General features: G+C 45.3%; 1 protein-coding gene and 1 pseudogene across 4 annotated transcripts in view; both read right to left on the reverse strand.

The window, feature by feature from the left end:
• Window positions 1–3,587: 3,587 nt before the first annotated feature.
• Window positions 3,588–14,165, reverse strand: part of RMI1 (RecQ mediated genome instability 1) — a 123,636-nt gene continuing 113,058 nt past the window's right edge. For all 4 annotated transcript variants that reach the window (XM_063913797.1, XM_063913796.1, XM_063913795.1 and 1 more), the window contains one exon: window positions 3,588–6,381. In XM_063913797.1, the coding sequence (XP_063769867.1) occupies window positions 4,809–6,368 (1,560 nt within the window). In that variant the 5' untranslated portion in view covers window positions 6,369–6,381 and the 3' untranslated portion in view covers window positions 3,588–4,808. The remainder of the gene's footprint in view (window positions 6,382–14,165) is intronic.
• Window positions 9,568–9,687, reverse strand: LOC134949021 (5S ribosomal RNA; annotated as a pseudogene).

The raw sequence follows: 14,165 nt of genomic DNA on the forward strand, positions 1-14,165 counted from the left end.
ACAGACTTCAGGATAGCCTCCTGCTTTTTATCAACAGGTACCTTCAAAGTGGCCGTATCCTAAGACGGCAGTGCCACCTTTTTTGACAAACGTGTGAGCGCCTTATCCACCCTAGGGGATATCTCCCAGCGTAACTTATCCTCTGGCGGGAAAGGGTACGCCAACAGTAACTTTTTAGAAATTACCAGTTTCTTATCGGGGGAACCCACGCTTTTTCACACACTTCATTCACTCATCTGATGGGGGAACAAAACACTGCCTGCTTTTTCTCCCCAAACATAAAACCCTTTTTTTAGTGGTACTTGGGTTAATGTCAGAAATGTGTAACACATTTTTTATTGCCGGGATCAAGTCACGGATGTTCCTAGTGGATTGTGTATATGTCTCAACCTCGTCAACACTGGAGTCAGACTCCGTGTCGACATCTGTGTCTGCCATCTGAGGGAGCGGGCGTTTTTGAGCCCCTGATGGCCTTTGAGACGCCTGGGCTGGCGCGGGCTGAAAAGCCGGCTGTCCCATAGCTGTTACGTCATCCAGCCTTTTATGTAAGGAGTTGACACTGTCGGTTTCACCTATCCATCCACTCTGGTGTCTGCCCCACAGGGGGCGATATCACATTTATCGTCATCTGCTCCGTCACCACATAAGCCTCCTCATCAAAACATGTCGACACAGCCGTACCGACACACCGCACACACACAGGGAATGCTCTGACTGAGGACAGGACCCCACAAAGCCCTTTGGGGAGACAGAGAGAGAGTATGCCAGCACACACCAGAGCGCTATATAATGTGGGGATTAACACTATAACTGAGTGAATTTTCCCCAATAGCTGCTTGTAAATACAATATTGCGCCTAAATTTAGTGCCCCCCCTCTCTTTTTAACCCTTTGAGCCTGAAAACTACAGGGGAGAGCCTGGGGAGCTGTCTTCCAGCTGCACTGTGAAGAGAAAATGGCGCCAGTGTGCTGAGGGAGATAGCTCCGCCCCTTTTTCGCAGACTTTTCTCCCGCTTTTTTATGGATTCTGGCAGGGGTATTTATCACATATATAGCCTCTGGGGCTATATATTGTGATTATTTTGCCAGCCAAGGGGTTTATATTGCCCTCAGGGCGCCCCCCCCCCCCCCCAGCACCCTGCACCCATCAGTGACCGGAGTGTGAGGTGTACATGAGGAGCAATGGCGCACAGCTGCAGTGCTGTGCGCTACCTTGGTGAAGACTGAAGTCTTCTGCCGCCGATTTTCCGGACCATCTTCATGCTTCTGGCTCTGTAAGGGGGACGGCAGCGCGGCTCAGGGAACAAACACCAAGGACGGGTCCTGCGGTCGATCCCTCTGGAGCTAATGGTGTCCAGTAGCCTAAGAAGCCCAAGCTAGCTGCAAGCAGGTAGGTTCGCTTCTTCTCCTCTTAGTCCCTCGTTGCAGTGAGCCTGTTGCCAGCAGGTCTCACTGTAAAATAAAAAACCTAAAATATACTTTCTTTCTAGGAGCTCAGGAGAGCCCCTAGTGTGCATCCAGCTCGGCCGGGCACAGAAATCTAACTGAGGTCTGGAGGAGGGGCATAGAGGGAGGAGCCAGTGCACACCAGATAGTACCTAATCTTTCTTTTAGAGTGCCCAGTCTCCTGCGGAGCCCGTCTATTCCCCATGGTCCTTACGGAGTTGCCAGCATCCACTAGGACGTCAGAGAAATGGCGCTGAACGCTGCTGGGTCCACTCTGAGAAGCTCCACCCCCTTCAAAGGCGCTGTCTTCCCGCTCAAGACCCCGCGGGGCAGACACTGCTCCCCCCCCCAGTCCCACGCTGCAGGGAGGCTGTCGCTAACAGCCTCCCTGTAAAATGAAAAAACCTGAAAAGAAAAATACTCTTTACCAAGAGAACTCTGTAGAGCTCCCCTAGCTGTGACCGGCTCCTCCGGGCACATTTTCTAAACTGAGTCTGGTAGGAGGGGCATAGAGGGAGGAGCCAGCCCATACTGTTAAACTCTTAAAGTGCTAATGGCTCCTGGTTGACCCGTCTATACCCCATGGTACTAATATGGACCCCAGCATCCTCTAGAACGTAAGAGAAATATGCAGTTGCCCTAAGAGAAGCTAAGTATTTGGGTTACGTAGTTGGGCAGGGTCAGGTGAAACCTCAGTTAAAAAAAGTTAAGGCCATTAAAAGTTGGTCAAAGCCTAAGACCAAGTCACAGTTGAGACCCTTCCTAGGTTTGGTGGGTTACCATAGGTGGTTTATCAGTCACGATGCAACTAGAGCGGCTACATTAACAAACTTTTTTTTTTTTTTTTAAACACAGTGTCAGTCGGTGGACGAGCCTTGCTAAAACAGCATTGGCAGATCTTCGTCTTGCCCTTTGTATATAGCCGGTCCTACAGGCACCCGATTTTGCCAGCAGATTCTTCCTCCAGAAAGACACCTCAGATGTTGGCTTAGGTGCCATCCTGTCCCAGGAAAGCAAGGGGTAGAGGAACCCAGTATTGTACTTAAGCAGAAAGTTGTTGCAGAGGGAACAAAAATACAGTACAGTAGGACGGCATGGCCATAAAGGCACTTCGGTAATATTTGCTACTCGCAAGGTTAGCGATGCCCGATTGTCAACCCTAGGGGGAGAGATATGTGGCAATAGGAGCAGTGTGCTACAGAGTAACCAGTGGTGTTTAGCTGATAAACCTAGGGAAGTCATGCATTTTGAAGATAGAAAGTGTGCGTTTTACCTACTTGATTGTCTTCAGTGCATTTCTCCCCTGCAGCCTGGTGCAGCTGAAGGCATCTGACCAGAGCAGCTGTGACGAACTCCCTAAAGAAGGTAGGGTGGAAGTGTTACTTGCTTGTCAGTCTGATAGGGGGGAGGATGAGTCTAAAAAGACTGTCTGGGGCATTTATCTGTATGACAGATGCCGTAAAAGCTGACCGGTGACTAGAGAGAAGGTCTCTGTTAGTGATAGGGCCCAATGGAAAGCCTCTGTGAGGAACTGAGAGCCTTTGTAAGTGGCTAGTATGAACATGAACTGCATAATGGTTACTGGTATGCAGTCAGCCTAACACAACAAACCGTAGTGCACAAGTCCAGAGTCAGTGTGTGCTTCCACTAAACAGCTTCGTTTTTACAAGTGGTGTCCGTGTGTATCAATATTTTGAATTTAACATAATTTGTGGTTTTGATGGTACTATATGTATTTAATAAATTAACATTAGCTCATTTAAGTTTAAGACTCCAGTGTGATAGTTCTACCCCTATACCACTTTTCTTCTAAATGATCATAAGATTCAGGAAGGGCTATCATAGTCTAGCATCCCGTTATCTTCCCTAGCTGATTCGTTCTGTGCCCCCCCAAGTTTAAGTATCCAGCTATAACTATCTTGTAAATGAACAATCCATTTGGCTACAAGGAACACATTGCTGTTTAAGCAAATCACAATACAAATCAGTCAGGACATCTAGTCAGAATAGTGCACCAACTGTTTAGTCCTTTCTGCTTAAAACATTACAGTGGTGAAACATAACCTAGCATAAAAGTCACCTGAAGGAGAAATGTTTAAATAACAGAGGCATAAACAAACAAAAAAAATGAAAAGCTGTGCATAAAACAAAAGCATTTTAATACATTTTAGAAAAATAACCAGTGAAAAAGTATATTCGTTTAAACAAGACAAAATACTACAAAATGTACAAAGTCAGACCAACAGAAAGCCAATGACGGAGTACTTAACGAAAGAAATAGAACCCTACTTACAGGAATCTGAACAATATAAATGAAATATGAATACTTTGGTTTAGTATGCTAGGAAGGTTACCTATCCTGAGAATAGGGTTATTTTGTAACTTATATTAAGGAATAAGAAAAAAAAATACTATATAATATTCAATTGAGAGATTACATGTGGTTCCTTCTCATTAGCGCAATCGAGAATGGGTTGTGTATAGTCTGATATAAAGCTTAAAAAAACCTGAAAAAGTTATGAAAACAAAAAGAATATTACATTTCTAAAAAGAGAATCTGTCAAAACAGGAAAGTTGTACACTCTTTACTTAACACCACATAAAAACTGTATGCTACTGTATGTTAACTTTAGTCTGTCCACACTTGTAAGCACAGTCTTCCCTCAACTTTCTTGATTTGAGGGAGCTTATGAAATAGGAGAAAATAATTTTAAGGGGGAGTGTAAAACAATTCCACAAATTATATTTAAACAGTGCACTGGGCACTACGTAAATAACTTTTAAATAGACATATAAAAATCTCAATACACTGGGAAAGTACTTGATATGTGTCACACTGCTAGTTCATAGTTCTGTACACGAGTGTATGCTCTTCTGTACATAAAGTATCTCAAACATTTACACCTGAGAGTCTTGCTGCTGTGTCATTTAGTAGGGCTACACAGGAAGTTCTAGCCAAAGACTCCTTTACGACTCCTTTAACAGAAATATCTTTAATGCTCATATATATTTGTGCTGGTTGATCAGCAAAATGTCGATAAGCAGTACGGGCACCCAGCAATGCAGGCATCGCTATGTCAACAAGGGTAATAATGCTACTAAAAGCATTTTACATGTGCTGTCTCTACTACGGTAAACACAATGGTTAATCATCATGTTTACAGTTGTACTGGTGGTGGGTGTAAAATGCTGTAAAGTAGTATTGCTGACATTGTAGTGTCTGTCTTCCAGGTGCCCCATAATTCTTGTCAACATTTAGATTGTCAACCAGCACATTTCATCCCATTTGTGCATATCACAAGTAGCTATTTTATAACAAAAAGTTAGGAAAAATGACAAGTGACTTGCAACTAAAGAGGACTATTACATATTTAAGCGCCTGCTTAAACAAAGTCTAGTTTCTTCATTAACATCTTGCAGAGCAAGTACACTTGCTTCAGACGTTTTCAGATTGTATGAAATGCTCATTAATCCACAGAAGTCAGTAAGCTCCCTCTGACACTTTTGAAGACCGGTCATAAGTTTATTCTGCTGGCTAGGATCCCTTTTAAGTATTTTCATTTCAGGTACTGAAAACCCTATAAGCTTTGTAAGAACATCATTGCTGAACTCCACATCCATGTAACCTGTTCCATCAGATATTTTGGCTTTTATACACCAAAAGCCGCTGCTACTGGTGAGATTTCCATTGAGAGTTACAATAAAGGATTTCAGCTTCACATATTTTATTGTGTCACTTTTGTTAGAGAACACAGCTGACAAATAAGTGAACGGAGGACTACTCAGGTCATCTGAGAAAAAATTATCTGTTGAGGTCAAACTAGTAGAGAAATTATGGGAAGTAATAGCTGTAGAAGCTAATATTCCTGTAGATGAATTTTGATTTCTGTTTGTGATCTCAGCTTGGTCCATTGACATTTCCTCTAATTCTCTCTGAATTTCTTCCTCCAAAAACAAGTCGTCATCTAAATCATATACGTCCTCTAAATTATTTCTTACATAAACTTGAGCAGGTTCATTTGAAGTTAGAAATCGGTCTTGTCTATTCCTTGACACTTGGGCTTGAGGTTGGTCTAAGTATGAAATACTTGAATTAGAACTTGAATGGTCGTTCCTACTACAGTACCCACTTTCAGGAACTGTATCGTTGTTTACCGTCAACTCATCATTCTCATCAAGACTTGCTAACAGATCATCATCTGATAATCCTAATGCTTGATGTATTGCATCCTGTGGCCTTCCGGTAACCTGACCTTGAACAGCTGTTCTCAGTGGCATAGGATTTTCTTCCATCCCAATTAGCCTTGAAAGAACTTTATCTTGTGCATACTCCTCTACAAGAGCTTCCACTTCACCTCCAAGAACTTTGATATTTTCAGGTTTGAGGAGGAGGACGCCTAGACGACAAGATATGATACCCTGTAGCAAGATTTTGGTCCCTGGTGAAAGGCCAGAATGAAGTGCTGGTACAGACTGGTATTCCATTCCTTGTATATTTTGAGTTCCATCTGTTAACTGTAGCATGAGCATACGAGATGGCTTTGATTCCCAAGATGGTTGTGATGCTTGTGTTGTAGCAGTAACCTGGTCATTCCCATTACCTCTTCCTCTTAAACTTTGAAGCTGTGAGTATGCTGGCTGGCTCACGTCAACTAAAGAATCTAACTGTAAAGCATAATAACCATTTAATTCAAATTTCAAAGACTCTAAAACACCAGCTGGCAACACTGTATGTTCCAAGTCTCTTAAATCAGTAAGTAGCCATTGCTCAAAAACCTGTTTATTGATTTCAGCCAGGGACAGAGAACCACCGCCGTTTTCTTCTTGAATCCAGTTAATGCAAGCTTCTAACCACGGATCAGGAACTTTAACATGCCATGTAGAGAACAACCATGTTTTCACTCTAACAGCATATGTATTCATTGTGGACAAAAACCTAGTAAAAAAACAGAAAACACTCATAAGAAAATTTTCCCTAAAAGAAATACATTTAAAAATCATGGTTCTTTATGAAAAGTAGGATATTGAGCTGTCATGAACATAATCTTTAAAGTATATTAAAATTATACCACATTTGCAAGGGTTAGGGTTAGGAGGGCTAGGGTTAGGGGGCCATTGGGGGAAGGTGAGTATACTTACCTTTCTCCTGTCGGGATTCCGCGGTTGGTATTCTAACCACCGGCATTTCGCATCCAACCCTGTTCAGCCAGATATTACTCATGAGTAACACTTTAAATCATAAAACATTTATTCCTAAAATGGACGTCCTGCAATATTAAGGAATGTAAAGAGTAAACTAGAATGGTCAGGTCCATCAAAATGGTTTGAACTAGAGTCCTATAAAAATCTAGATTCAAAACAAACAATGCATACATTTTCAACAACTGAGCTCAAAGAATCTTTGCCAAATTTAGCAAAACTTGCGGCTATTGGACCAACTATACGAGGAATGTGCAATAAGTTTCCGGATCCACAAAAGTAGGATTTTGGTACTTACCAGGTAAATCCTTTTCTTTGAATCCATAGGGGGCACTGCAGTACTCTCGGGATATGGACGGCTTCCACCGGAAGAAGGCACTGAATAAATTAATTTTTGAGACTACTCCTCCCCTCCATATCCTCGAGCACTTCAGTGTTTTTTACTGAGCCGAACAGGATCGATAGAGAGATTGACAAAAGGAGAATTACCTATAATCTCACGGACAACAATAAAGTTGACACAAAACGTAACAGACAACTAAACAGTTGACACCCTAACTGATTAACCTTTGTTAAATTTAAACCAGTCGTGAAAGTGTGTTACCATAAGAACCACTGAACTTCCTAAAACAGATAAACTGCTCTGGGTGGGCGTCCAGTGCCCCCTATGGATTCAAAGAAAAGGATTTACCTGGTAAGTACCAAAATCCTACTTTCTTTTTCATCCACTAGGGGTCACTGGAGTACTCTTGGGATGTACCAAAGTTTCCTCCGTGGCGGGAGAGCTGTTTGGCACTTGTAACACTAAACGGCCAAAGCTAGATGCTGATGCCGCGAACGTATCAAACTTGTAAAAGCGCACAAACGTGTGCACTGAAGACCAAGTAGCCGCACGGCAAAGCTGTGTCGTAGAATCCCCACGACTCGCTGCCCATGACGTTCCCACAGAACGTGTGGAATGAGCTGTTACTGATGTAGGTGGCTGTAACCTAGCATGAAGGTAAGCCTGACGTATGGTCAGTTTGATCCATCTGGATAAGGTCTGCTTAGAGGCTGGCCAACCCCTCTTAGCCGCATCATAGAGAACAAACAACGTATCCGTCTTACGAACCGTAGACGTTCGGGATACATAGACGCGTAATGCGCGAACCACATCCAACGTTTCAGCATTCTCTGTTAATACCGGAACTACTATTGGTTGATTGATGTGAAAAGACGACACTACCTTTGGTAGAAAAGCGGGATTCGTCCGAAGTTCCGCTCTGTCATCATGAAAAACTAAATACGGTGACTTGCACGACAAGGCACCCAGATCTGAAACTCGCCTAGCCGAAGCTAAGGCTAAAAGAAAAATCGTTTTCCAAGTGAGAAATTTAATATCCACTTGTTGTAAGGGTTCAAAGTAATCGGACTGTAAGAAATCTAAAACCAGATTCAAGTCCCATGGTGCTGTAGGTGGAATGAAAGGAGGCTGTATCCTCATTACACCCTGTAGAAACGTATGTATTGACGGCAACGAGGCCAATTTCCTTTGAAAGTAAATTGACAACGCAGATACCTGCCCCTTTAGTGTGGAAAGACGTAGTCCTCCATCTAACCCCATCTGTAAAAATAACAAAAGACGGGATAAATTAAAAGATGATGTCGGAAACTTCCGAGCTTCACACCAACCTATATAAGTACGCCAGATTCTGTAATAATGAGCTGCCGTAACCGGCTTCCTAGCTCGTACCATGGTTGGTATAACAGACTCCGGAATGCCCTCTCTTCTCAAGATGGCCTTTTCAACAGCCACCCCGTCAAACGCAGCCGCGCTAAATCGGGGTAAAGGAACGGACCCTGTTGTAACAGGTCCGGATGTAGTGGGAGTGGCCACGGATCGTCTGCGAGTAAACCGAGGAGATCCTAGAACCAAGTTCTCCGAGGCCAATGAGGCGCTATTAGTATGACTGTGACGGACCCTCTCTTGATCCGTTTTAGCAACAGCGGGAGCAGCGGAAACGGTGGAAACAGATACACGAGGCTGTACGGCCACGCGGCTGTGAGAGCATCCACCGCCACTGCCCCTGGATCTCTTGTTCTGGACACATATCGTGACACCTGATGATTGTGGCGGGATGCCATCAGATCCACCTGAGGGTAACCCCACCTCTGGATCAACATCTGAAACACTTCTGGATTTAATGCCCACTCTCCTGGATGAAAATCCCGACGACTGAGAAAATCTGCCTCCCAGTTGTCCACTCCCGGAATGAACACTGCCGACAATATCACCTGGTGATATTCGGCCCATCTGAGGATCCGAGCTACTTCCCGCATTGCCATGCGGCTTCTCGTTCCTCCTTGTTTGTTTATGTATGCGACTGCCGTCGCATTGTCTGACTGCACCTGAACAGTCTGAAAACGAAACATGTACACTGCTTGTCTTAGAGCATTGTAAATCGCCCTGAGTTCCAGAACATTTATGGATAGCGATCTTTCGTGATCTGCCCAGAGGCCCTGGAGCCGATAACTCTGAACTACAGCTCCCCAACCTCTGAGACTTGCGTCTGTTGACAGAATTATCCAATTCACGACGCCGAATCGTCTCCCTGCAGATAGATTGTGTATTTTTAACCACCAGAGAAGAGACACCCTGACTTGTGGCGACAATCTCACCCTGTGGTGCATCTGCAGATGTGATCCCGACCATTGCGCTAACACCTCCAGTTGAAACGGACGTGAGTGAAATCTTCCGAACTGAAGTGCTTCGAAAGCCGCCACCATTGTGCCTAAAAGGCGAATGCACAAATGTACTGAGACTGTGCGTGTCTTGAGCACTAATTGCACCAGATGACGAATGACCTGTACTTTCTGTTGTGGCAGGTAAACCTTTTGATTTACTGTATCGAGAATCATCCCTAGGAATTGAAGTCGTTTCTTTTATCTACAGCACCTTGTATTCCCAGGTGGTCTCCCATCCAAGTACAAACCGAGCCCAACACTGCTTAGCTTCCAAGATCAGATGAGATTGGGCGTATCCAGTGTTGACACGGAATTAGATGTGATTTCTTTAAACTGACTATCCAACCGTGCTGAACTAGTACATTGTACGTTAGCAAAGCATGCTGGAGAAGCAATTGTTGAGACGGAGCCTTTATGAGTAGATCGTCCAAATACGGAACAATTATTACTCCTAGGGACCTGAGATGAGCTATCATCACGGACATTACCTTGGTGAATACCCGAGGCGCTGATGAGAGGCCAAACGGCAGAGCCTGAAACTGGTAATGGTCTCGCCTTATTGCAAACTTTAAGAAACTCTGGTGAGGTGGCCAAATCGGAATGTGTAAGTACGCATCTTTGAGATCCAGTGCAATCATGAATTCCTGTGGCTCTAACCCTGCAATTACTGACCTGAGAGATTCCATCTTGAATCTGTGGTAAGTGACGTAATGATTGAGACCTTTTAGGTTCAATATTGGCCTGACTGAGCCATCTGGTTTTGGTACCAGAAACAGACTGGAATAATAACCCTGCCCCTGTTCCTGCACGGGGACCGGAATTACAACTGCAGCATTCAGCAGAGACTGAATGGCAACCTGCAGAACTGCTTTCTTGTCGTCCGACACAGGCAGTCCTGTCGTGAAAAATCTTCCTGTCGGAAGATAATCGAACTCTATTTTGTAACCCTCTAATACTAAATTGCGGATCCACCCATCTGTGGACGTCTGCAGCCACGCCCCCTGAAAGCTCTGAAGGCGTGCTCCCACAATTGGAGATCCGAGATGGGCTGGGAGCCCGTCATGCCACTGGTTTGTTAGTGGTCTTAGTGTCTTGACGACGTGCATTGGATTGTCGGGCACTACGTCCCCGACCTCTTCTACCAGGCGTGACTGCTCCTGTGCCCTGCCCACGAAAGGGCTGAGTTCTAAAGGATTTGAACGCCGGACCAGAATATTTCCGTTTAGGTATAGTTGTAGGCGATGGAAGAAACACAGACTTTCCTCCAGTAGCCTCAGAAATCCATTTGTCCAATTCAGGACCGAAAAGCTTCTCGCCATCATAAGGCAATGCCTCTATACCTTTTTTAACCTCCGTCTCCGCCTGCCAAGAACGCAGCCAAAGTGCTCGTCGTACTATGACTAGCGATGAGGACAGGCGAGAAGTAAGCTGACAGATGTCAGTAGAAGCTGTACATAGATATTCAGCAGCTTCCCAGATTTGATCCGCGAGAAGTATAAGATGGTCATCTTGCAGAGCCGACTTGAGCTCTTTTATCCATACCATTAATGCTTTAGTAACCCAAATGCCAACCAACCCAGGTCTCAGCAGCACTCCAGCTGCTGTATACATGGACCTTAGCATAGCCTCTATTTTACGATCTGCAGGGTCTTTAAGCGTAGTAGCAGTTGGTACTGGTATGGTTAACTTCCTTGTAAGTTTAGATACGGATGAATCCACCGATGGTGGGTTCTCCCATGTAGCTGTCATGGACTCTGGAAACGGGTAACTCGATTTAAATCTACGAGGTATAGAAAACCGTTTATCCGGATTCTTCCGTGTTTCCAGTAACATTTTATTAAGAGATTCCGAAATAGGGAAACACATCGGAGATCTCTGTCGTTTAGTAAAGACTACCTCATCATTCGTCAGGGGCTCCTCAGTTTCCGTAAACTCCAGCGACTGACGTACTGCTCTGATGAGATTATCAATACCTGGGCTGTCAAAATCGTCACTATCTGACTGTTGGTCTATTTCGCCCTCCTCATACTCACGTTCAGTGAGGTCTAGTATCCCAGAGACTGGAAAATTATTAGGAAAAGGAAACTTATCTTTTCCACTCAAGGTGGACCTCTGACCAGATTGAGACTCCCCTGGTAACTCAAATGGTCTCATTTTAAACTCAGATCTTGCCGCCTCTCTTTCTTCACGAGAGGCGGCCAGCTCTGATTGTAAACCAACTAATACATCTGCAAGTAAAGCCCATGGAGGGTCCAGAGATGCTGGCTTTACTTCTGTGGAAATCGTATTTGTGGCTGTATTAACAACACATGCTGTACATGTGGTGGATCCATCAGGCAACACACTCTTACAGACATGACATGAAAAATGTTTCTTAGATTTTGCTGGTGTCTTACTCATTATAAAGACAGACAATACAAACTACACACAGACAGTCTGCACGACTCAGTAATAACACCAAAGTTCCTTGTATATATCAGGCAAGTGCAGTGCCTGCCAGCAATAAGAAAACTGACCCCCAAATTCCCCTAGTACCACTCTTAAGCCGAGATGTAATATAGGAATCCTGGAACAGACAGGAGAACATTAAACATGTTAAGTACCAAGTTTTTCTACAAAGCTTAACACTGCCAATACTGCTAATGTCTCCCCCCACCCCCACGACCTCCGTGTACAGCACCGGGTCGGGGCCTGTGGAACTTTGCATAGGGCCGTGTGAGCGGCCTGTACCTGTATGCCAAGGCAGCGGGGAACTCCTCGGCTGATGCGGGCGGTCAGCGGGAGCAGAGAGCGTACTGCATAGAGCCGTGGAGCGGCCTATGCACACGCGCTCCCGGCCCGCCACACACAGCATAGAGTGGAGTGGCCTCCTGTGTAGCCAGGCAGCGGGGAACATATCGGCTGCTGCGGCGCAGGGAGCAGCGGTCTGCTAGGTAACTTAAGATGCTGGGAGCGGCGGAGAGTGAGAGCGCGCTGCATAGAGCCGTGAAGCGGCCTATGCACACGCGCTCCGGGCAGCGGTCGTTAGTGAGTAAAACATGCCCAATACAATCCCCAATAGTGGGGCGGCAGCATAAGCTGACCGCCCCTACCCAACATACCTGGACCGTAACAAAAGTCTATGACGGGGCTTCTCATCCAAGCTCCGTCCAGCTTTTTGCAGGCAGCCTGCAGGTGGAGTGAGGGAGCTCTTTACAGAGAGGTCCGACACTCACGGCTGTTCTCAGCCGCTTCCACTGTCCCTGACCCACGCCTGTTAGAAGGGGGGAAAGGACGTGGAAATCCTTGAAAAAAAAAAAAAACTTAGAAAAAATTCCAATACTTTGTGGACGAGCTCCACTATGCCTTCTAACTGTGTCGAGCACAGAAAAAACACTGAAGTGCTCGAGGATATGGAGGGGAGGAGTAGTCTCAAAAATTAATTTATTCAGTGCCTTCTTCCGGTGGAAGCCGTCCATATCCCAAGAGTACTCCAGTGACCCCTAGTGGATGAAAAAGAAAGGAGATTTATGGTAGACTTATCATGGTTAAATCTCTTTCTGCGAGGTACACTGGATTCCACAGGGAATACATTGGGGTGTAGAGTTGGATCTTGGTCCGAGGCACCAACAGGCTAAAGCTTTGACTGTTCCAAGGATGCACTGCACCGCCTCCTCTATAACCCCCGCCTCCAGGCACTGGAGCTTGGTTTCGTTGACCAGTCCAATGCAGTAGCAGGTAAAAGAAACGGCAGATGTTAATCACATAAAACCACATTCTCACGACAGGAGAAGGGACCAGCGGCTAATGCCATACAAACCCAAAGAAGCTAAGTGGGTAAAGGGTGGGCGCCCTGTGGAATCCAGTGTACCTCACATAAAGAGATTTAACCATGGTAAGTCTACCATAAATCTCTTTTTCTGGAACGGGGTACACTGGGATTCCACAGGGAATAACATCGGGGATGTCCTAAAGCAGTTCCTCATGGGAGAGGACGCACCGTAGAGGGCACAAGAACCCGGCGTCCAAAGGAAGCATCCTGGGAGGCGGAAGTATCAAAGGCATAAAACCTAATGAACGTGTTCACTGAGGACCACGTAGCCGCCTTGCACAATTGATCAGCGGACGCGCCTCGGCAGGCCGCCCAAGACGGTCCAACAGACCAAGTAGAATGGGCTTTGATAGCAGCAGGAGCTGGGGAGTCCAGCCTGTACATAGGCTTGTGCAATCACTATTCTAATCCATCTGGCCAAGGCTTGCTTATTCGCAGGCCAGCCGCGTTTGTGAAAACCAAAAAGTACAAAAAAGGAATCTGACCTCCTGATAGAGGTAGTCCTCTCCACATAAATAGGGAGAGCCCTTACCACATCCAAAGACCGCTCTTTTGAGGACAAACCAGAAGAGATAAAAGCCAACCAGAAGAGATAAAAGCCGGAACCACAATCTCTTAGTTAAGATGGAAAGATGACACCACCTTAGGTAAATAACCGGGGCGAGTTCTAAGAACTGCCCAGTTACAGTGAAAAATCAGAAAAGGTGGACGACAGGACAAAGTGCCTAAGTTCAACACCCTCCTAGCAAAGGCAATAGCCAGCAGAAACACGACCTTAAGCGTAAGACATTCAAGATCCACAGACTGAAGAGGTTCAAATGGAGACTCTTGTAGGGTATTTAAGACAACAGACAGATCCCATGGAGCCACAGGAGGGACATAGAGAGGCTGAATCCGTAAAACACCCTGAGTGAAAGTATGAACGTCAGGAATAGACGCAATTTTTCTCTGAAACCACACCAACAAGGCAGATATATGAACCTTGA

Source organism: Pseudophryne corroboree, chromosome 1 (assembly GCF_028390025.1).
Source record: "Pseudophryne corroboree isolate aPseCor3 chromosome 1, aPseCor3.hap2, whole genome shotgun sequence".
Taxonomy (NCBI): Eukaryota; Metazoa; Chordata; class Amphibia; order Anura; family Myobatrachidae; genus Pseudophryne; species Pseudophryne corroboree.